Source organism: Balaenoptera borealis (assembly GCF_965194805.1).
Source record: "Balaenoptera borealis genome assembly, chromosome: 9".
In the NCBI taxonomy this organism is placed as follows: Eukaryota; Metazoa; Chordata; class Mammalia; order Artiodactyla; family Balaenopteridae; genus Balaenoptera; species Balaenoptera borealis.
The window spans coordinates 68,384,133-68,406,269 of NC_138873.1; the positions used below are offsets into that span (position 1 = coordinate 68,384,133).

Genomic DNA, 22,137 nt, shown 5'->3' on the forward strand with positions numbered 1-22,137 from the left:
CTGTGAACTCTTTGTGGAGCAAGGACTTTTGTCTTAATGCTTAATATCCCTAGCATTTATCAGTAGTCCCTTACTCAGATATTCCATAAATCTTTGTTAAATTTGTGTCAGTGAATGTGTATATACTCCTAAATATTCCTGAAGAATGTTAAAATTGCCCCTAGTCCAAATATAGCATCCTTTTTTTTTTTTAAGTTTTATTGAAGTGTAGTTGATTTACAGTGTTCTGTTAGTTTCAGGTGTACAGCACAGTGATTCATTTATATATATATATTCTTTTTCAGATTCTTTTCCCTTATAGGTTATTACAGAATACTGAGTGTAGTTCCCTGTGCTATACAGTAGGTCCTTGTTGGTTATCTATTTTATATGTAGTAGTGTTTATATGCATCCTGTTTTTTTTCTTATGTTAGAATTTTTTTTCCCAAGGACAATTTTCCCATTTTGTTTTCTACACTGTCTACAACAGGAATGAAACAATAATTTCTAAAAAACTGTGCTTTAAAAAAAATAAAAATAAAAGACTGTGCTTTTATTCTAAAATATATTCTACATCAATATGTTTATACTTTCCAGTGCTCTTTGTTCCTTCCTGTAGTTCCATGCTTCTACCTGGGATTATTTTCCTTCATCTTGAAGCATTTTTACCGTTTCTTAGAGTACAAGTCTAATGGCAGTGAATTCTCTCAGTTTGTCTGAAAACATCTTCATTTTATATTCATTTTTGAAAGATATTTTTGCTGAAGATAGAGTTATAAGTTGGCAGGAAGTTTTTTTCTTTCTTTAATAATGTCATTCCATTGTTCTGATATCCACAGTCAGTCTTAATGTTGCTCCTTTGAAGGTAATGTGTCTACTGTTCTCTAGCAGATTTTCAGATTTTTCTCTTACTTTGGTTTTCAGCAATTTCACTGTGACATGCCCAGCATAGGTTTCTTTGTATTTATTCTACCTGAGGTTTACTGAGTTCCTTGAAATTGTGTTATTATGCCTTTCATTAGTTTTGGAAAATTCTAGGCCATCATCTCTTCAAACATCGCTTGTACCTTATTCAATTTTTCCCTTAGGCCACGTGAGTATGTACCAAATAACTCTTATGCTCTGTTCTGGGATTTCTTAAAATTTCTTTTCTCATTGTGTTTCACTATAATATTTTTCTAATGACCAGTTTGCTATTTCTTACTTCTGCTGTATCTAGACTGCTATTAAATCCATCTAATGACTTTTTTTTCTTTTTTTTTTTTAATGAAACTCTCTAGGAGTTAAGCCAGCATTTTATTTATTTATTTTTATTTTTGGCTGTGTTGGGTCTTTGTTTCTGTGCGAGGGCTTTCTCTAGTTGCGGCAAGCAGGGCCACTCTTCATCGCGGTGCGCGGGCCTTTCACCGTCGCGGCCTCTCTTGTTGTGGGGCACAGGCTCCAGACGCACAGGCTCAGTAGTTGTGGCTCACGGGCCCAGTTGCTCCGCAGCATATGGGATCCTCCCAGGCCTGGGCGCGAACCCACGTCCCCTGCATTGACAGGCAGACTCTCAACCACTGCGCCACCAGGGAAGCCCCATCTAATGACTTTTTAAGTTCGAATATCATGTTGTTGGTTCTAAAATGTCCATTTGATTCTTTTTATAGATTCCAGTATTGTTTAAATTCCCCATCTTTTTTTATTTATTTGTCTTTTCCTCTTCTTTTCTTTATTTTTGTATTTTTTTGGCTGTGCCCCGTGGCTTGTGGGATCTTAGTTCCTTGACCAGGGATCAAACCTGGGCCCCCTGAAGTGGAAGCTCAGAGTCCTAACCACTGGAATGCCAGGGAATTCCCTTATTTTCTTGAACATGTTAATCATAGTAATTAAAAAAATTATTTTGTGAATAATGCCAATATCCAAATTATTTTGGGTCTCATTCTTTTGTCTTTTATTTTCCTTAGCTTTTAGTCATTTTTGTCTGTTTTTCACATACCTCATAATTTTTTATTGGATGTTAGACATTACTGTTGAAAGATTATAGAGGTTTTGGATGATACGATTCTCCAAAGAAAGCTGTTTTCTTCTAGCGGGCAGAGCATTGGCAGATCACCTTGATCCTGTCAAGGCTTGGTTTGAGGCACTGTTAAGGCTGATCCATTTCAGCTTTACACTTACTCCTAGGGCATGACCCTTAACCTGGAGGATGAGGCCCTTCTGGCTTCTTAATTGAAAGCCTGCGTTGTCACTCAAGGCTCCTTGACCTTTTGGGGGGCTTGAATTCCAGCCTCTCTCACCAGCAACTCTGTATCTGAGAAAATTTCAGCTAAGTTTTTTTTTTTTTTTTTAACATCTTTATTGGAGTATAATTGCTTTACAATGGTGTGTTAGTTTCTGCTTTATAACAAAGTGAATCAGCTATGCATATACATATATCCCCATATCCCCTCCCTCTTGCTCAGCTAAGTTCTTAAATCTTCCAGCTGCTGTTTTCTGCTGACCTCTTAGAGTCTAATCCTGTGCATGTGCAACTTGGAAGACAGCCAGCGACTGAGGAGAACTTGTAGGCAGATCTTAGGGGGTGGGGGTTGCCTGTGGTGTCCTTACCTCTGGGATTTTCGTCTCTCCAGTCCTAGCCATTTTCATGGCCCTGAATTCTAACTTCTGTCTCTGCAGCTTAGTCCAATAGCTGTTTTCTAGTTGGGCTCAAGTCTCCCATGCTGGCATTTGGAAAATGGTCTTAGGAAAAGAGCTATGGCTTGTAACCCCTCGAATTCTGCTTGTGTTGGTAATTCTCCAATGCCTTTTAACAGTTGTTTTATAAATGTTGTCTAGCTTTTTATATAGCTCTTTTCTATGGGAAGATTAGTCTAGAACAAGCTACTCTGTCATGGCAAGATTCAGAAGTCCTCCATCTAGGTTTTTGTCTTTGTAAACATTTGATAAGCTTTAAATATTTTCTTTCTTTCTTTTTTTTCCCTTCAGATTTTCTAACCTCTTAGGATTATGTAACCCAGACTAAATATGCAAAATAAATATATTTTTCAGAACTGGCTCATAAGATATATTGATATCTAGCAAAGTCAAAATCTTTTGGTCAGATATTACAAACTTGTACTTATGTTTGAACCAGAAGCATGCATGATAAAATTAGAGTTGTTTCTTTTAGCTTATCCAATAAAAACATAACTAATGTTATGTAAAGTATATAAGTTCCTTAAAGTGTTGTTTCCTAACCTATTAACTATTTTTGTGTGAAATATATACTCTGATATTATGGATGTTTGCAGGTCCCGACACAGGCGATTTTCTTACAGCCAGTCTAAATCTCGCTCCAAATCACTACCAAGGCGATCTACCTCAGCAAGGCAGTCAAGAACCCCAAGAAGGAATTCTGGTTCTAGAGGACGGTCAAGGTCCAAGTCCTTGCAAAAAAGGTCCAAGTCGATAGGAAAATCACAATCAAGCTCACCTCAAAAGCAGACCAGCTCAGGAACAAAATCAAGATCACATGGAAGACATTCTGACTCCATAGCAAGATCCCCATGTAAATCTCCCAGAGGGTTTACCAATTCTGAAACTAAAGCACAAACAGCAAAACACTCTCATTTTCGATCACATTCCAGATCTCGGAGTTATCGTCATAAAAACAGTTGGTGAACAGCAACAGAAGAGTGCTACGTAGTATTTAATATGTTATTAAACCTCTCATTATGTTAAATAAAAATTCTTCAAGGCTTACAGAAAAAGTGAGTTGATATTAGTTACTTTGGGCATGTGCAAGAGATAAAATCTCTCTAGCTTGGGTTAATGAAAATTTGGTCTCGATTTAAGGGCCCATACCACAAATTATGATGTGAGTAATGTCCCATTTTATGGACCATTTTTTTGTTTACATTGTGGCAGAAGTGTACTTTTCAAAGGAAATGGATAAAATGGAACTAATTTGGGAAATTGGACTTGGATGTTAAGTATTAATAATACTAATAACTTTTACAAAAGTTTTTTTTACTTTAAAGCACTTTCCTTTCATGTAAAAAGTAATTATGACTGTATAATCGCATAGGGCAAACTTAAGACTATTTGACATCTTACGTCTCCTTTTTGTTTTCTCTTTAAACTTGGGCCAATTCCTGATGGGTATTAATTCATATTACAAAATTCTGACATTTCTAAAAGTAGAGTTTATAGAGAGATCAAGCATTCAAAAGATACATTCTTTCCTAAGCTCAGAAAAGGTTTATTTTTACTGGGTGGAACAGTATAGATAAGTAGACATTAACTTGCATCCTATACCATATTTATTCACTTCAGAAATATCGAAACGTTATAAAAATTCTGAGTTTTGAATGGTTTGAGACTACTCTAAAAATGATGTGCAACACTCATAGTCCAAAAAATTCATATCAAGCCTTACACATTTGAAGAGTGGTACATTTTGTATAAAAATTATACTTTATACCATTAATTCTGCATACCTACTTTTCATCTATTGCTTAATTTTTCTTTTTAGAGCTCTAGCTGACGACTTTAAATTGTATAGAATAAGTCTTATTTATTTTTGGAAATGTTTAGTACCTTGCATTAAGAAACTCAAGACTGCCTCCTGAAAAAACAACTTTGCAGTATTGGGATTTACATTACACTGCCCTTCATTTTTTTAAGCCAAATAGCTTTATTGATATTCATTGCTTTTGTAGTTGTTAAAACTAAGAATTTCTTTAAAAATGTGTTTGTAGATTATGTTTTTCAGAGGGTTTTGGTAGTATTTGTGATAAAATGGTTTTGCATATGGTTACTATAGGGGATATATTTATAGAGCTCTACTTGTGTACCTTGTTGAATTACATTGAAATTAAAAGTTCTCAGCCCATACAGTTAATATTTGTATCTAGAGTGTTTTAGAAAAAAAATATGTCTTATATTTTTAGCATATAGGAGCCAATATTGCTTCTATTCTGAATACAAATTCCATTTTTTTTTTTTTGCATTTTACATCCTGTGTAAGAAATAACTTTACAAAATAATTTATATGCTGGTAATATTTGGACAGGTACCGTAAATTCATGTATACTGTACTTTCTGAGTAGATTTTCTCTATCATAGCAAAATTTATAGCTCTTTGAAGTGTTCAAATATAATAAAAATTTAGTTATAAAATTATGTGGCAGTATTGAAAATTGAGAGGACAGTCTGAAGAAAGAGCAAGACAAATACTAATTTTTTGAATCTTCTAAATAAATGTTTGGGTTTACATACACATATATGTAGTTATTCCAGATACTAACCAGGAGTTGATTGTAGTGTCTTTACATTTAATCATTATATCTTAGTAAAAAGTTAATAAGGCAGTGTTTCTGAACATGCTTAATCCTTCGATTTACCTCTGATTTGGTTTTCCACTGTAATCCCTGGGCTGCTTAGGAGGGTTCTGTTTGGTTTGATGGAAAAACTGGAATGATAATAGTTTAAACTTTCTGATCATTTACTATGTGCTTGGCACTGCTCTGTAAGTTTTACATTACTCACTCATCACAACAGCTTTATGAGGTCAGTACCACTGCAGATAACGTAAGTGAGACGCAGAGAGGTTAAATGACATGCACAAGGTCACACAACCATTACACTTTGGAGCTGGGTGGTGGCTGGGCTGCATACGGCCCCCCCTGATCACCGTGCTTGTCTTTTTGGAAGAGAAAAGTCTTTGACAGATACATGCTAAACTAAGATAATATTGAGAGGAAAAGGAGAGAATAGAATTTGGAAAGGAAATGATTATAGGGTTCAGTGAAAATGGGTTCTGTGACTGAGTGGAAATTGATTGGCAGTTGTGCTGATACCCTGGAAAATTGTCCTCTGGGTACATCTATTCTAGGGTTCACTTCTGCTGTAGAATTGTTTCTTGGACCTTTTAAGAGAGGATACTTAGGGTAGGATTGTTAAATAAAGCAAATGTATCACACATCTCAGGTACTTCCTATGTTTAGTGTAGGGGCACTACCTACCTCCATTTGTTCAAGATTCATAGAGGATAAGTTAATGTCAAAGAAGATAAAGGTGGCCACCATGACTGCTTGGTTTCTTCTCCCCATGAATAATATACAATTTCTGTATAGCAGCTGGTATTTTGTAGCTGCAAATGTAATGGGGGAATATGCCAAATTTTTTATCTGGAGTCGGGGGTTTAATCTTGTGCCACTGGGCTGTTTATTTTTAAATGTAAAATATTAACTAATTTCAGGACTTTATATGTTATCTGAGATACGACTATTCTAAGACATGCTGTTGTATTCAAATAAATACGAATTTCTGCCTTTATTCCAATTCCATTGCATGAAGCAAAATTAGTCGAAGTTTAAAGGAAGAAGCGTTTAGAAATACTTCTATAATTCTTCTATACTACATTAAAATTGTAATTTCTTATTTAGAGTTAAAAATTAAATTTGTTTTCCAAACAGTGTGGTAGACTATTTGGGGTATCTGTATAAATAAATACATGCTACTTATGCAGAAGATCTTAATCTGGTATCATGAAACCGAAGCTTCAGATCTAGGTCCTGTAGGTATTCAAACAAGTCCGTGACTCTCGGTATTTTAAGGACCAGTGGTTCAGTGAGACATACGGATGTTAGTCTCAAAACTCATATATTTGATTAGAAAAATTTAAGTATTAAATGAAGATTACAAACTTAGCATCTAAATTACTCCCTTGATGAAACTAGGGTATTTAGGATCATAACATTAGCTCTGGCATTGATCTAACCATGTCAGTTTAGGCCCTCTGGAAATTTTATATCATGTACCTTTAAAAAGATGCTCTTAAAATTAAGCAAATTAACCACAGCTTTGTGCATCCCAGACAAGGCCCCATTGCCTCACATAGACAGCCTTGGGGGAGTAAGCACTTCACTCCTGACTGGGCTAGGGCCTGGCCCCACTGCTTAGAGAATGCCCCTAATGCACTGATCCCATCCCAGGAACACAGTAGAGCTGGGACAGCCCACAGAGAAGGTGAATGGACTGTAATTGATGGATTGACTGTGATTATGGAATTAAATTGGGTACATCTTTTGAAAAGAAGCAAATAAAGCGTAAAGATATTATAGTCAAAAACCTATTTAGAAATATAATATTCCCTTATAGAAGTGTTAGATATTCCAGGTTGATTCAACTTCATTCAAGTTAAAACAGTACTTTACAATAATGACAAATACCATTTTTTATTTAAAGGAATCATGTGAGGAAAGACTGAATTTAAAAATATACATAGGATACTATACCACATCAGTAGTATTTTCCCAAAAAAAAAGGTATACTGTTTTTATTTTGGGGAAAGGGTTATATGATCAGTCTTTCTTGAATTTTATGTTCTAGGAATGTACCACAATTTTGAATTTATGAAAAGAAATAGTATCAACTTGTGGAGATAGATGGATGCTAAGTGGGTTAATGGTTACTGTTTTTTAAATGTATTATGTGATTTTAAGCATATGTTTGGTTCACACGTTTCAAAACACCATATTCAACCTACCTGTAAGTTTATGAACTAGTAAGGTTACAAATTAAAATCAGGAATATCTTAGGGTATGTCAGGTTTCAGGTTCTTTCAGAATGCAGATAGAAAATTTAAAGGGTCAGTCTCTCCAGATGAGAGAATATCTAGCCAGTTATCAGTGCTTTGTGCTAGAAATGGATTGATTGCATGTTCATTACTGTTTGATCTTACGTATTGCAGCTTGTGTAGGATGAGCAGTTTCTCAGAAAAAGTGTAATTGAAACAAGAAGCAAAATTACCGCTTTTCTAATTTAGGAGTATAATTCTGTGAACTAAATGCCTAAGAACTATATGCTTTTTAGAAATGGGTCCATAGACATAGATTGAGGAAAACCACATTCTAGTTTTCTTGGCTTACTCCTTATAGTATAGACTTAAAATGCTGTTAAATGGACTAATTTCAACAGAAATCTCAATATAAAATAGTCTTCCAGGCTCAAGTGATAGCCTATTTTTTTTTTTCAGTAAGAAAAATTCAATGGATTTTTTTGTGGGGGAAGTTAAGAGCCATTCCTATGACATTTGTGAGGCGGTGTCTGCTTTGTGGGAATACTACTTTACACCTTGAGAAAAATTACTCTGTTGAAGACCTTTTTTCAAAATCGACATAAGCTGTATAACTGGTCTGACTCTTCAGGGCATTCTTACATTTTAAAAATGAGATGGAATGTTACTTAAATTTATTTTAACACGTTGTAAAATATTTATATAATTTCGTAAGAACCTTAAGGAAAAGCATTAACATTCACATTGTCGGTAAACCTTAAAATTTTGGCCTTAAAATGTTAAATGTAGCTGAATTAGGAAAACTAATGCTGTAGTTTTGTTAGGATAGTCATTATAATTTTTAATGTGTATATAAAGTCTAACCATTTTTGGTGTTTTTTGTACTTTATAATTCCCTACTCTTGCCATATAATCTGTGTGGGATTTTTTTAAAAATACCACTTAAAAACATGGATAAAAAATTTTTATTCTAAAATATCTCATATTATTTGTAGTGAGGTGGATGGACCTAGAGTCTGTCATACAGAGTGAAGTAAATCAGAAAGAGAAAAACAAATACTGTATTCTAACGCATATATATGGAATAAAAAAAAATGGTACTGATGAACCTAGATGCAGGGCAGGAATAAAGATGTAGACATGGAGAATGGACTTGAGGACACAGGGTGGGAGTGGGAAGCTGGGGCGAAGTGAGAGTAGCATCGACATGTATACACTACCAAATGTCCAATAGCTAGTGGGAAGCAGCAGCATATAGCACAGGGAGATCAGCTCGGTACTTTGTGACGACCTAGAGGGGTGGGATAGGGAGGGTGGGAGGGAGACGCAAGAGGGAGGGGATATGGGGACATATGTATGCATATGGCTGATTTACTTTGGTGTACAACAGAAACTTAACAGTATTGTGAAGCAATTATAGTCAAAGATCTATTAAAAAATAAAAATAAAATATACGTGAAAAGCACTTGTATGAGGTGCTCTTAGCTGCCTGTCCATAGTCAAATATAACTGATACTGTAAGAGGTTTTGGTGACTGCACTTTTGTCCACCTTTTATCTACCTTGACTAAAAGGTGGTGTTTTTACATGAATATCTATCATGGAAAGTGGAACTACACTTAAGGAATAATTTTAAATGCTTTTAACTTTCCATTAACTCCACTGATATTAATTCAACATTAAAGGCTTTGAAGAGTAGGAGCCAGCCAAGTGTTAAGAGTTGCACCCTGCTTTACCCTTCTACCTCCTGGTCACCTCAGTGCTAACCAGCCCTTCAGCCATCCCCTTTCTTCTTCGGGAATCTCATACAGACACACTTCCTTACGCTACTTGAAGTTCAAGTTATTCCACTTCAGATAATTCTTTAACTTTCCCCTCAAACCAAGGGCAGTTATTATAAATGCCCCTCAGAATCTTTATAGTCTCCACCTACCTCTTTATCCTCTCCTAATTAAAGTTTCTTCAGGCTTTAACATTTATTTCAACATTAACATTAAATGTCAACTGTCACATTTCCCAAATAAGACAATGCTTAAATACAGTATCCTTTCTCTAATCTTTCAGTTCTTATTTACAGTGGCTTTGGTATTTCAGTCATTGACTAGAGTTGTTCTATTATTTTAGAAGTGTTATAACCAACTAACCAGCCTAGTTGAAAGTGCAAAGAAAAAACATTTAGGAGACTCAAAGTTTACATCAAAAGATTGACTTATTTGTGCTTAATGTAAGTGAGCTTTTGGAATTACTGGCAGATACTCAACTTCTGTGTAATGTTGGAGTGAACTAGTAAAGCAGCGTTAACTTTCCCGAATTCTGTTAACATTTTGTTGTAAAACTCTTTACTAAGAAAGTAATCTTACAATGAACACCCATATACCCACTACGTAGATTCTACAGTTAAAAATTTTGCTTGTTTTAATCACATATATTTCCATCCATCTTTTCCTCAATTATTTTGAATTTAACATATAGTAAATTTTTGAAAATTGGAATGTTCATAAGTGGGCTGTTCCAAGTAGCTAAAGAGTGATCAAAAATCTTGGTTGAATATCTTTTGTAAACATAATTCTGTTTTCTTAGTTTTGAAATTCAGGATCTGGCTTCAAACATTAGATGATTTACAGTAACCTAAGAAACAGACACAAATGGTTAAGGAGACTGGACTGAATGCAGTGACTAGGACCCTTGGAAGGCTGATGGAAAAGGGTAATCCAATCTTTGATGTTAATCCTTTTGTTTTAAAATTTAAGAGCCCTTAGTGTCTGATCACTTGAAAAGAGTAAGGGCAATTTCAGCGTTGGAAGGGACGGTTGAGAGCCCTTATTATAGCAAGAAGATCCCCCAAATTGTAGATCTCTCCAAGGTTTTGGTAGGAAGAACCAAAGCCCTCTGATTCCATGTTGCCAAATAGAGTGAAATAATAAAGATCTTCCTGTTTTTAAAGGTCTTAACTGTTAGGAGGCAGTTTTGAGTTCAGTTAAATCAAACATTTCCATGTTGGAAATAAAAGTCATCAAAATGTCTTCTACCTGCCATCCCCTCCTCAAGATTCTAGACTCTTAAGAACACATTTGTAATTCCGTTTTGACAACTAATCAGGTTAATCTCTAATCTTAGAACAATGGAACTATCTGTAATAATTTAGGAGTAGCTATATATATATATGGCCAGTTTTGGAGGAGTCTGATTAGTATCTATTATCTTTACAATCATATATAAAATACCACATTTTCCTGCCACTTTATGTAGTAGACTGGGAAAAATTACTTAACTTTCCTGGATCCTTTCTTACACATGCATAAAAGTTATCATTGTATGAATGACTAGAGAAATGAAGTGTTTTCAATGTTATTGTTTAAGAATGTCATTTTGTCTTTTAAGCTATTATACATTCAAGATACATGATCTCTTCTAATTAAATAGAGCTTGAATAGAACCTGTAGCCTCCTTTGACAAATGTGCATCTGATTTTCCATGACTATCCATGTAGGTTGCTTTCTGCCAATTCTCCCGTTTTTCCCCTTCCTACCATTACTTAATTCAGAGACTGTAATTAATGCCACATCATCTATGATAAACTATTCCTCTAACAGAGGGAACTTTAAATTTGTGTCACCAGTTCTACACTAAGGAAACATTACTCTAAACCCTGCTTTAGAAAATGAATTCTAAGATCTTGACAGTGAACCCACAGTAAATGTAACACCTTCTATAAGTCTTAAATTGTAATTCACAAGTTTAAGTTTGGCAAATACAATTCCTGGGTGTTAGGAATATTACTCATACATTTTAGCATATTTAATTTAGAACTCCAAGAGAATTGCAAAGGATATGAAAAGTAACTTAATCCGAAAACTGTCAGATTAATTCAAGACAATCTAATCCAAGAGACATAAAGAAAAAGGGTTTAGTTCAACCATAAAATAGATCATCCCTAATCTTAGAACTTTATCCACCCCACCCCTTCAGAGAATCGTATCTAAAATTTTCAAGAAAGTTTCTTTCAAAGATTAATTTTTATGAGTTTTTATAAATAGCACTGCATAAAATGTACTCTCAAATTTCCTTTCAGATACAAAAACAAGTAGCTCCTGAACTACACGATTTGTGCCTACAACAATCCTGCTTCCTACACCATCTCATCTCAGCACAGACACACTTTTTCCCATTTGGAGACTTGTATCTGGGAGTCTTTGAAAGATTTATGGATAGCTCAGGGCTGAAAGAACAGGCTTGTGATTTTTAAGTGTTTTCATTCTGCAATGTCCTTCAGAATTTTAAGTATATAGAGGAAGATGATGAGACTCTCAGCCTTTCATACCCAAGTGTAAGTACATATGTTTGATTCCCTCAACCTGAAGCAGACATCAACTGCATCGAGTGCATGGGATTTGGGGGCCTTGCCTTCTCTAAATAAAGGATAATGTATTCAGCAATATGATGGGATGGTCATTAGAAGGGGGGAGATTTACAAAAAGATATAGAATGTTAAAAGATCAGTTTTACCCAGTGTCAAAACTTGGACTAAGGGAAGGAAACTTTTGTTCCTCCTTTTCAGCAGCTGGGCCCCTGCTGTCTGAATCCAGAACATTAGAACCGTCCACTAACACAGACTTTTACAGGTCAGTAATAACTAACCACCATTTAACACTTTGAGAGGAAATACTTTCAGTTCAACAACTAATTTACTATCACAGATGAAGTTGAGGGTCCACAGGAGGCAGAAAGGATGAGGTCAAGAGTACTGGTAAAGGTGTTAAACCCAGTGAGGGAAAAAAGAATATAGGAAGACAGAAGAATATTTCAGTTCCACATTCATGTTGTAATTAGTGCTTCCGTGCACTATTACCAAAGCTGTACCTCTCGGCCTGACCTATCTTCTACTTGCTGTGTGTTTCCACGTGGATATCCTACACGCATCTTGAAGTTCAACATGCAAATCAAAATTATCTTCCTCTATAATTTCAACCCCCTCCAGAGTTCTCTAATTGCTGGTTTTATCTTCCTGATTGTTCAGTTTAAAATTTCTTTTCTTACCCTTCATTCAGTTGCTGAATTCTGAATTCTACCTCCAAAATATTTCCCAAGTAAGTCCATACCCCTGTATACCCTCTGATAATGTCCTTTAAGGCTCTTTTTTAAACCACTGAAATATCCTCAAGTGGCTTTCATGTCTCAAGCTTTCCCCTTCCAAACTGTTCTATTTCCACCAGTTTTCTTTTTGAAGCAGGAATCTCATTACCTTGCTCATAAGCCTTTGGTGACTCTGCTGTGCTTTAGAATAAAGTTGAAACTCTTCAGCATGACATTCAAAACCCTTCATGTTACTACCCCAATACACCATTCAAGACAGTGAATCTTCCTTCCCTGCACTTCTCTTAAGCTACTGGGTATTCCACATCTTTTCATAACACTGCTAAAACTTTTATCTCTGACAATGTATTCAATTCTTCTTTGCATGTCAGATACAACTGAATATTTTAAGGCCCCACTCAATGCTACTTCTAATAGGTGTCCCGATTCCCAACTATACAATCCCTCCTCACCAGCATTAGTTGCCACCTGCTGGAAGAGACAATGACTTGACTTTTGTTTTTACCTCCTCTAAAAACGTTTTCTTGTAGGGTAAGCTTGTATTTCAGTTATGGCCATCATTTCTTCCTCACCCACCTATGCTGTTAACTTTTAGCTCTGCCAATTATCCTTGTACAGCTGACCCCTGAACAACTCAGGGGTTGGGTGCACCAACCCCTTGTGGTTGAAAATATGCATATAAATTATAGTCTGACCTCTGTGTCCGTGATTCCTCCCTATCCAAGTTTTCACATCCTCCGATTCAACCAACTGTGGATCATGTAGTATTGTAGTATTTACTATTTTTTAAAAATCTGTGTGTAAGTGGACCTGCTCAGTTTGAACCTGTGTTGTTCAGGGGTCAACTATCTCCTGAACATACTTCACACTTAATCCCCCGCCACACTAAATTGTAGACATGCTGCTCAAAAATGACACAAAAGAACAGATATTTCAAACAAGGAGGGGAGGGGTGGTTGAGGCAGTTTTATCCAAGACAGGGACTCTATATTAGTTTCATTGTTAGGATTTTTATAATATGCAGAAATGTGTTATCAAACGTGCATAAATGAGCCGTTTGCTGGAATCATAAGACTGACTTGGGAGATGTCAGAACTCACCTAGGCCAACCCATTAGTAGTAATATTTACAACACGTTATTTAAAAAAGCTAAAATCGGGCTTCCCTGGTGGCGCAGTGGTTAAGAATCCGCCTGCCAATGCAGGGGACACGGGTTCGAGCCCTGGTCGGGGAAGATCCCACATGCCACGGAGCAACTAAGCCCGTGCACCACAACTACAGAGCCTGCGCTCTAGAGCCTGTCACAACTACTGAGCCCACGTGCCACAACTACGGAAGCCCGCGTGCCTAGAGCCCGTGCTCCACAACAAGAGAAGCCACCGCAATGAGAAGCCAGCGCACTGCAACGAAGAGTAGCCCCCGCTCACCACAACTAGAGAAAGCCCGCATGCAGCAACGAAGACCCAACACAGCCAAAAAATAAAAATATATAAAATAAATTTATGAAAAAAAAAAAAAGCTAAAATTGGTGACTACCAATTGGGGGAATTTTGAACTATGGCCTTAACTCCTAAAATGAGATTTCCCATCTATTTGTAAGGAAGATATTTGCATTTATGTGAGCCAGAATGAAGACTCATACAAAATGCCAGTATCAAATAGAAGTTCCTTTGCATCCTCAAACCCTTTCCCTTCTTTTCTATAACTGATTGCTTAATATCCCCACTCAAAATTTAGCTGCCTTTCATTATACCACCTCTTGAAGTCCTCCTTAATCACAAAACCAGTCTCCCACACACAAACACATGCCCTGCGTTTTTTGGTAATCTCAAACCATTTAATAATTATGGTTCTCTCCCCAAGCACCGTTTCTGGAAGAAACCAGGAATAGGGCAGAAGTCGGTGGCTTTGAGCTAGGACAGCCCTCACCTTCCCCTGACGTCTAAATGCTTTTACTTGAGGACATGCTGGGAGGTGAGGGACAAGGCACTGGAGTCTAGCTTACCCACCACACCCACAGCTCCTCATAATCCTAACTTCTCTGGCTTGGGTGGGTGCCCACCATGCCCTCCTTCCCAGGTCCATCCTGGGCCCTAGTGCTGAGGGGCAGAAGTATGGGCCTGGGGCCTGGGTTTTGTTCCTTCTCAACACCGAAAAGTTGAGTCAGGGCTTTTAAAGAAGGCAGATAAAGACAAAAGCAAATACTGTGGGAGTTTTGAGATAGTTTAAAATCATGTACTACGCAAAAGAAATGCAAATGGTTTTCCCCAAGTGTAGCGTGACTGGATCCCATTCAAGTCCCACATTCGTACTAGCTTTGTATTAAAATCTGTGAAGGGAAGGGGTAATTACATAGTACTGCCTAAAAACCTGAATGCTTGTCCTGGTAAAGTGTAGATTACTTGCCTAACACATTCTAGTCTTTAAATTCAGAAACCACCCTAAAATTTGTATTTTAACTTATAAACCACCTTTAAGTTTGAACAGAATTGCTCCTGTCAATCTGTTAATATTGTAATTTGGTCTTTTATTACCTTCCTTTCCCTTTATCTTCCTACAAGGACACTAATTACTTAGCACCAAGATTAATGCAAATAAAAGCAGCTTTCTAGTCTCACTACGTCAGTGGTACGAGCTGAATAAACTCAGTATCAAATTCTACAAATTCACCTAAAAGCAACTTCAGTATAAAATACTAAACCACATACTGGTATTTGTTTTATAGGGAAGTGCCACTGCATGGAACAATTTTTTCCACTCACACACCACAGTTACAAACCTTTCACCCCTTTGCAATGGTAATTTTTTAACCAGACCGTTAGTTAAAGTTTAGTCCTGGAGCTGGTAACTGCCAACACAAAGTGTGCTCTATACACCCACAAAACAACACAAATTACAGGAACATTGGAGATGTTTCAAGACACTCCAATAGGAGAAAAATAATGGCTGAATAATTGGGCTGCACTATGATCTGAATTCCTATGTTGAAACCCAACCCCCGAGGTGACAGTACTAGGAGGTAGAGACTTGGGGAAGTGACTAGGACATGAGGGCAGGAACCCTTATAAAAGGAGCCCCAGAAAGCTCCCTCACCCCTTCTGCCATGTGCGTACACAGCAAAAGGACACCATCTATGAACCTCTAAAAGTGGGATCTCACTAGACACCAAATCCACTGATGCCTTGATCTTGGACTTCCCAGCCTACAGAACTGAGAAATAAATTTGTTTATAAGCTACTTAGTGTCTAGTATTTTGTTATAGCAGCCCAAAGGGACTAAGACATGCTGCTAAATGTTTTACTTTAACACCAAAACTATTCAACTTTTAAATTTAACACCTTCTCACTAAATATCATCTGTAGTCTCTTTCAACCACTCTTCAAACTATAAAATTTATTACTTTATAATACTACCTATTTCCTTACATCATCCTTTAAAAAATTTAACCATCCTCTTTACCAGTGTGTTAACACTTCTCTTAGCTAAAAAAAAGTCTTATCTTCTACAAGGTCGAGAGTGCACTTGTATCTTAGTTTCTCTAAGTGCTTTTTTAAAATCCATCTATATATACCTATATGTAAATGAAGTTAACTTTCTCTAAATTCATTTAAGAACAAAGCATGTTACAGTCAGTGCCAAGAAAAATGATTGGTTGGGGTGTTGACAAGCTGTATAGTGACCACATCTATTAGAAATTCTCAGATTCTGAGGTGGCTATAACAAGTCATCATGCCATCCTGGCATTGCTTATTAAGTCAATAGTGATTCTAAGTAAGGTTAGGTAAGTGTCCTCCCTTCTTGTGTGAACCAAAAGATACAAGAAGTTGAGACTTAAGGCTCATTTATTTCTTCCTCAGGATGGTAGCACCTTTCTTATCTATACTACCTTATAGGATCATATATAGCCTCTGAACACCTTTACTTTTTCACATGTCTAAACATTGACCAATTACTCATTACCAATTACTTTTTCCTTTGTATTATTTGGCATAAACTTTGGCCTTGTATAATATAATGAAAAACTATATGGGGAAAATTGTGTTCTAGAATTTCTTACTGGAATAGACTTTATAGATACACTATTGAGTAGAAGTTTGAATTTTAAAGTAAAAATACATATGCTGCCATAACTTCAAGCAAGCTTGAGATTCCAAAGTCTCCATATAATATTTTAACATCAATTATATTTGCTTTGACTCAAGTATCCCATTCAGTATCAGTATAAATTTTGCAAATCAAACAAGTGCCATTTTCTTTCATTGTAAATATGTGGTAAGTCAAATGGTATTTTATGAAACAGCTCAAAAAATAAACGCATATTCTAAGCTATAAGCTAATCAGCTTTACTTTTGCCCACAACCATTTCCATTCATGAGATGGGGAATTCCTCCCCTTAGAGGTAGTAGTGTTAAATTACTGGACTCTCCAGCTTTCAGAGGGAGGATGTACAATTAGTATAGACATTTAGCCAGTAAAATGGAAAGTTAAAATCCATCTCCTAGTTACACATTCAAACATGAAAAAACAACCACACACAAAGAGACAAGACTAGTTGAAAAGGGGGGGGCCAAATTATTATTATTTTAAAATTTGATTACAACCGATTTTGTTGGCATTAAAATTTTAAATATGAATGGATATAAACCAAAACCCAGAAATTAAGTTTGGTAAAAATGGGAATAGGAGTTTTCCGGTAATTACAGATTAGAAGGCAGAAATCAATTTAGAGAAACATAGACAAACCCCATGTTTACAATGATTGTGCCACAGATTTAAACTTCAGTAGTGCATTAGTAAACTGTTCACATTGAGATCTTCACCTTGAGATTTGACAGCTGTTTCTTGAAAAAAATCTCAGTACCTTGTGCAAATAAATCGGTCTTTCAGGTGCCTTAGCACACTTAAAATTTCTCCATTGTATATATACAAAACACCTACCATTTGGGCAGGGCAAAATACATACTTTCATAACAAAACTATAATGTACCTCTCAAGTATGAACAATATACACATAATACATGGTATACAGTATTTACAAAATATAAAATATAATACAAGCTGTTTGTAAATTTTTAAACTCATCTTTTGCCCTTGTATATTGCAACAAGGTAATTTTCCATTTCTGTACCACTGCTTTTCAAGAGTCCAGGGATTTTGGAAAAGCTATGTTTTACATACATACTGAAATCTGAGATCTAAGTTTGAACTTTTAGGAGCGTTTTTAAGTGTACTGCTATCAACTCCCTATTTTGGTTGGAATTTTCAATGGTGCTTCCCATCCAGTGACTAGGAGGCTTTGGAAGAACACTAGGAGAAGGTGGATCACTAAACTTTGCCCCAGCATAATTCTCCTTTTGGCTCACTTCAGTTAGAAATGATGATTTCTTCAAATGCTTATTTTTAATATTCTCAGTATTTTTAAAAGGCTTTTTTTCCTGCTTCTGAATTATATCAGATGAAACAGAATTCTGCCAAAAGTTATTTTCATTTCTTTTTGCAGAGGTGATCTTGGTTAGTGGTAAGTTATATTTGCTTTTCTGTCTGTTTATCTTTGGTTGTTCACACAAGTGTATACCATGAACAAGCTGGCCGTGGGGAATGGCAATTTTCTCCGATTTTCCCATCTTTGATTTTAAAACCTATAAAGACAAGGAACATAAAAGTGAATACAGTCTCATGATAAAAATCAGTCATGAACCTCACCATATATCTAACATTTTTTCTTTTAAAAAGTTCCCCTGGACTTTAGTTCACTGTCTTGATTAAATGCTTGCTGCACTTATCCCTGGAAGTCCAAATACGCACACATCTAATTTTACCACTAAAAATAGTGAGTCATCACTGTTACCAGTGCTGATTCTAACAAGTCAAAGAACCCAAGGTAACCAAGTCCACCTTTCTATAAAGAGTAATGAGCTATATTCCAAACATGTATGACAACCTCTTCCTAACAAAGGTCAGCGTTTTTACAGTAGGATATTTCCAAGAGAAATTTTCAAGTGCTTTGGTTGATTAGAAAGAAAAACTATGTTAATAGATACACTATTTACCTTTTAGGACAGGTACTTTAAAAATTATGTCAGAATAGAAATTTGATTAGCAGGAGATTGATTTTAAGTGAGGAAGTGTTTTGATAATGGTTACTAAGTACACACATTAAAAATTATCCCCCTAGCTTGTGAAAACAAAATTTCAGAAATTTAAATACTAAAATACTTACCACTTTCTATCATCTCGTCCAGTTACACATATAATACATAGTCAGAAGAAAATGCTTTCTGCCTGCCCCCTACTTTGTTTTAAAAACTGCTTCAAGAACTTTACTGCCTTAATTCCAGTCACTTTCCTAACTCAGGTTATCCTTATAGGAAGCCATGAGATGGAAAGACAGGGTTATCTATTCGATCACTGCCCTTTCAACACTTGTAATACGGTAGGGAAGCCAGAATACAAATAGAAAGCCGGAGCACAAGGTAACATAATCCATGTCAAAAAGGGTAACTGACAACAGAGCTCCCCGGTTTTAATACCGTTCTAGAAAATAAAGGAATCTTACTAGGAAACAAGTACAAAAACTCGCTTTTACAGTATCATTAATATTACAGAAGAGCCGTGGAATTGAAAGGAACGTATACAAAATTTAAGTAATCACGGTGGACAAATTTAAGTTTTTGCAAGAGCACAGCTAGATAAACTGCAAATCTCTCAAACCAATATTCTTTCAACAAATGTCAGTAACTTATTTTTATGATTATTATGAAGGTTTTTGAAATTCAAATCAAAATGTTTTATTTTGATACAAAGTTTACTTTAAGTTATATAGCCACTTAATACCGTTTAAGTTTTAATCAATTTTATCCTAGTCCAATAGCAACTGGGCAGCATATCGTCAATTCAACTGGGAACTCTTCTTTCGGAAACTTCATCATTCTGGACACAAGCAATAAAAACTACCTTCCTCTAAGAAAGCCTGGCACAGTACACCGTGGGGATGCGCAGTAAATTCCGTTCATCTGATAGACTAGCCCAGAGAACTTATCGCTTCAAAGAGGCAACAGCTCTGCCGTCGCTCCTGCCAACTTTCTAAGTTGAAAAGCACAGCTAAGTAGGTCTGCCCCGCGAGGAGCAGCGCCCCAGGTGGCCCGGCGCCCCACACCGGGCACCTCACAACTCAGCAAAAAGCCAACCGGAAGCGGGCGGCTGCCACCCCATGGCAAACCCCACACCGGCTGGCGAGAGACCGTACGCGCGTCCCGACGAGTCTTGGCGCTGCCAACGGCTGGGAAGCCGCCAGCGGGCCCGCGCCCTCGCGCTCCCAACCCCCGCCCGGCTCGCCTCCTTCATGGGCGCCGAAGCGCTCCGCACGTAGCGCGCGCTGACGTCAGCCTCCAGCGGGTCGCTTCCTTCTCCCGCTCCCCCCCACCCCCACCCCGCGCCCAGAACGCCGAAACCCCCTGGAACGCCGCCAGCCTTCTAAATCCGGGCTGTTGCTGGGGCGCAGCCGCTCCTCTCATTGGCCGGCTCCCCGGAGCCAATCAGCAGCGCCAGCGCTGGCCTCCCCTCCCCTCCCCCCCCACCAGCAAGAACAGAGCGGGCGTCACGGAAACTTCCCTCCCGAGTAAACAACCGCCCCTCAACCCTCAACCCGGCCCCTCCCTTCCCGACCCCAGAGCGCAGGGCCCCAAACCTCGCGGCCGGGCTGTGGCCGTCTAGGGGCCGGCACGCCAGCGGTCCCCCCGTCCCACTTGCGGCCCTTACCTCTCTACTGAACGAGGGTTGGCCGGGCGCCGCGGGCGGCAACGAGCCAGGGAAAGGGCTCGCTTCCTCAGTTCGAGCTGCGGTCGCAGGAGCCGGGGCCCAGGCGGCGGCCTGGGCCTGGTCCGGGACTTGCTGCGCTCCGCCGTGGCCCGTCGCGGGGCTCCGCCCGCCCTCCAGGCTCGGCCGGTGCTGCTGGTACTGGTGGAAGCGGCTGGGAAGCTGCCCCGACGGGCTGGCCCGCACCTTCTTCTTTCGCCGCTTCTTTGGTGCTGCCCGAGGGGTGCCCCCCGCCGTGGCGAGGCTGCAGTTGGGCAGAGGTGCCGGGGCGCGAGGATGAGGGGTCAGACAGGGACCGTCTCCCCCTAAGAAGTGAGGGAGGAAGAGAGTGGGGGGCAGCCCCCGTGGGTCCGGGATCCGGGGCAAAAGCGGTGGAGCAGTAACCATCGGGAGGGCCCCGAAGTAACCGCGGGCGGAAAAACCCACGGGCGCAAGGCGGCCGCCCAGAACAAGCGGCTCCCGCTGTGGGACAGAAACGACGGTCATAGCACTACGAGGAAAAGTGGCTCAGCAAGAGTAGAAGGAGGAGGTAAGGCCAGAAATCACAGGGCGGCGGCGGCGGCTGCTGCTAACAGAGCCCGAGAAAAGAACATACCATGGGTCGGGCGGTGGCGGCGCAGCAACAAATAGCCTGAGCCTCCGCTCCGAGTGTTGTTATCGGAAGCTCCGCCCTACCCCGCCCGCCTCTCTGAGAAAGCCCAATCAGAATGCGACAGGGAGGCCACGCCCCTCCGGCTCCGCCTCCACCGCCTGGAAGAGGCACACACAAACAACCCGCTTGCTGCAGCCCGGCACAAAGAGCGCGCACTGCGCAGGCGCTGCCATCGGGCTATTTCGGGAAGAGTCAGTCCCGCGAACAATGAAGTTCCGTTTCAGTTCCACCTGCCCCACCCCCCTACCCACTCTTCTTCCTCACCCCCGCACCTCACCCTGAAGGCGGTGGTGTGATGGCTAGATCTGGGCTGAATCTTGGGGATGGGGATGGGGATGGGGATGGGGGCGGGAACCAGGGAGAAAGAATCGGGAAGCATCAAGGCCACTGACACCTACTCCCTCGGCCACTGACCTTGGGGAAGTACTTATTTCAAGCCCAACATAATAGCATTATTATTGTTTTTTTTTTTTAATTTTAAGATTTCAGAGTGCACGGTAGGGGTTACATTCGTCGCAGTCGGAAAGAAAACCAGTCCACAAATTACATTTGATGAAGTGTTGCTCACGTTTTTTTTCATTAACTCGGGTGAGAAACGCTGCTCATTAGCCATGGTAATCGGAGTAAAAGTTAAGGGAGTGACTTACTGAAATTGGCCTCGTAACGTATAAAAAGTTGTACATAAATCCGTAATTGCACATTGGAAATGTTACTGATTTCATACTGTGGGACTTTGGGATCACGAAACAGTGCCTGATACCGAGAAGAAAGCAAAAGAGGAGGCTTGCGTCTCAAAGGGAGAAAGTGAAACAGCTCTGCAACATACAGTGTATTTTGCTAGGTCTGTGTTGATAGAAATTCCTCATCTCCCCGCACTGCGCTCACACACAGAAAGAATTGTGGCTATTTATCAAGTACATATGTGCCACGAACTGTTCTTCACGTGAATTATCTCGTTTGAACCTCGAAACAACTCTAAGGAATAGGTACTATATTTTATCCCCAGTTTACAGGAGAGAAAACGGGCTTAGGCAAAAAGTACTTGTCAAATGTCA

The 22,137-nt window shown here is 38.7% G+C and overlaps 2 protein-coding genes across 10 annotated transcripts in view; one reads left to right on the forward strand and one right to left on the reverse strand.

Annotated features, from left to right (window-relative positions):
* SRSF12 (serine and arginine rich splicing factor 12) overlaps positions 1-4,055 on the forward strand; it is a 41,762-nt gene extending 37,707 nt beyond the window's left edge. For all 9 annotated transcript variants that reach the window (XM_082406018.1, XM_082406016.1, XM_082406017.1 and 6 more), the window contains one exon: positions 3,252-4,055. In XM_082406018.1, coding sequence (XP_082262144.1) covers positions 3,252-3,621 — 370 coding nt within the window. In that variant the 3' untranslated portion in view covers positions 3,622-4,055. The remainder of the gene's footprint in view (positions 1-3,251) is intronic.
* A 13,116-nt stretch (positions 4,056-17,171) lies between these two features.
* Positions 17,172-21,075, reverse strand: PNRC1 (proline rich nuclear receptor coactivator 1). Its single transcript, XM_082406014.1, has 2 exons — positions 20,374-21,075; positions 17,172-18,254 (listed from the first exon to the last, which is right to left on the reverse strand). Exons 1-2 carry the CDS (start codon positions 20,914-20,916, stop codon positions 17,811-17,813), a joined length of 987 nt encoding a protein of 328 aa, XP_082262140.1. The 5' UTR covers positions 20,917-21,075; the 3' UTR covers positions 17,172-17,810.
* Between the last annotated feature and the right edge of the window lie 1,062 nt (positions 21,076-22,137).

Bases quoted from the DNA above. Each gene is read 5' to 3' on its own strand.
- PNRC1 (XM_082406014.1), bottom strand. From the start codon at position 20,916: ATGACCGTCGTTTCTGTCCCACAGCGGGAGCCGCTTGTTCTGGGCGGC. The intron at 18,255-20,373 runs GTAAGGGCCGCA...TTGTCTTTATAG, and splicing joins AACCCTCGTTCAGTAGAGAG to GTTTTAAAATCAAAGATGGG.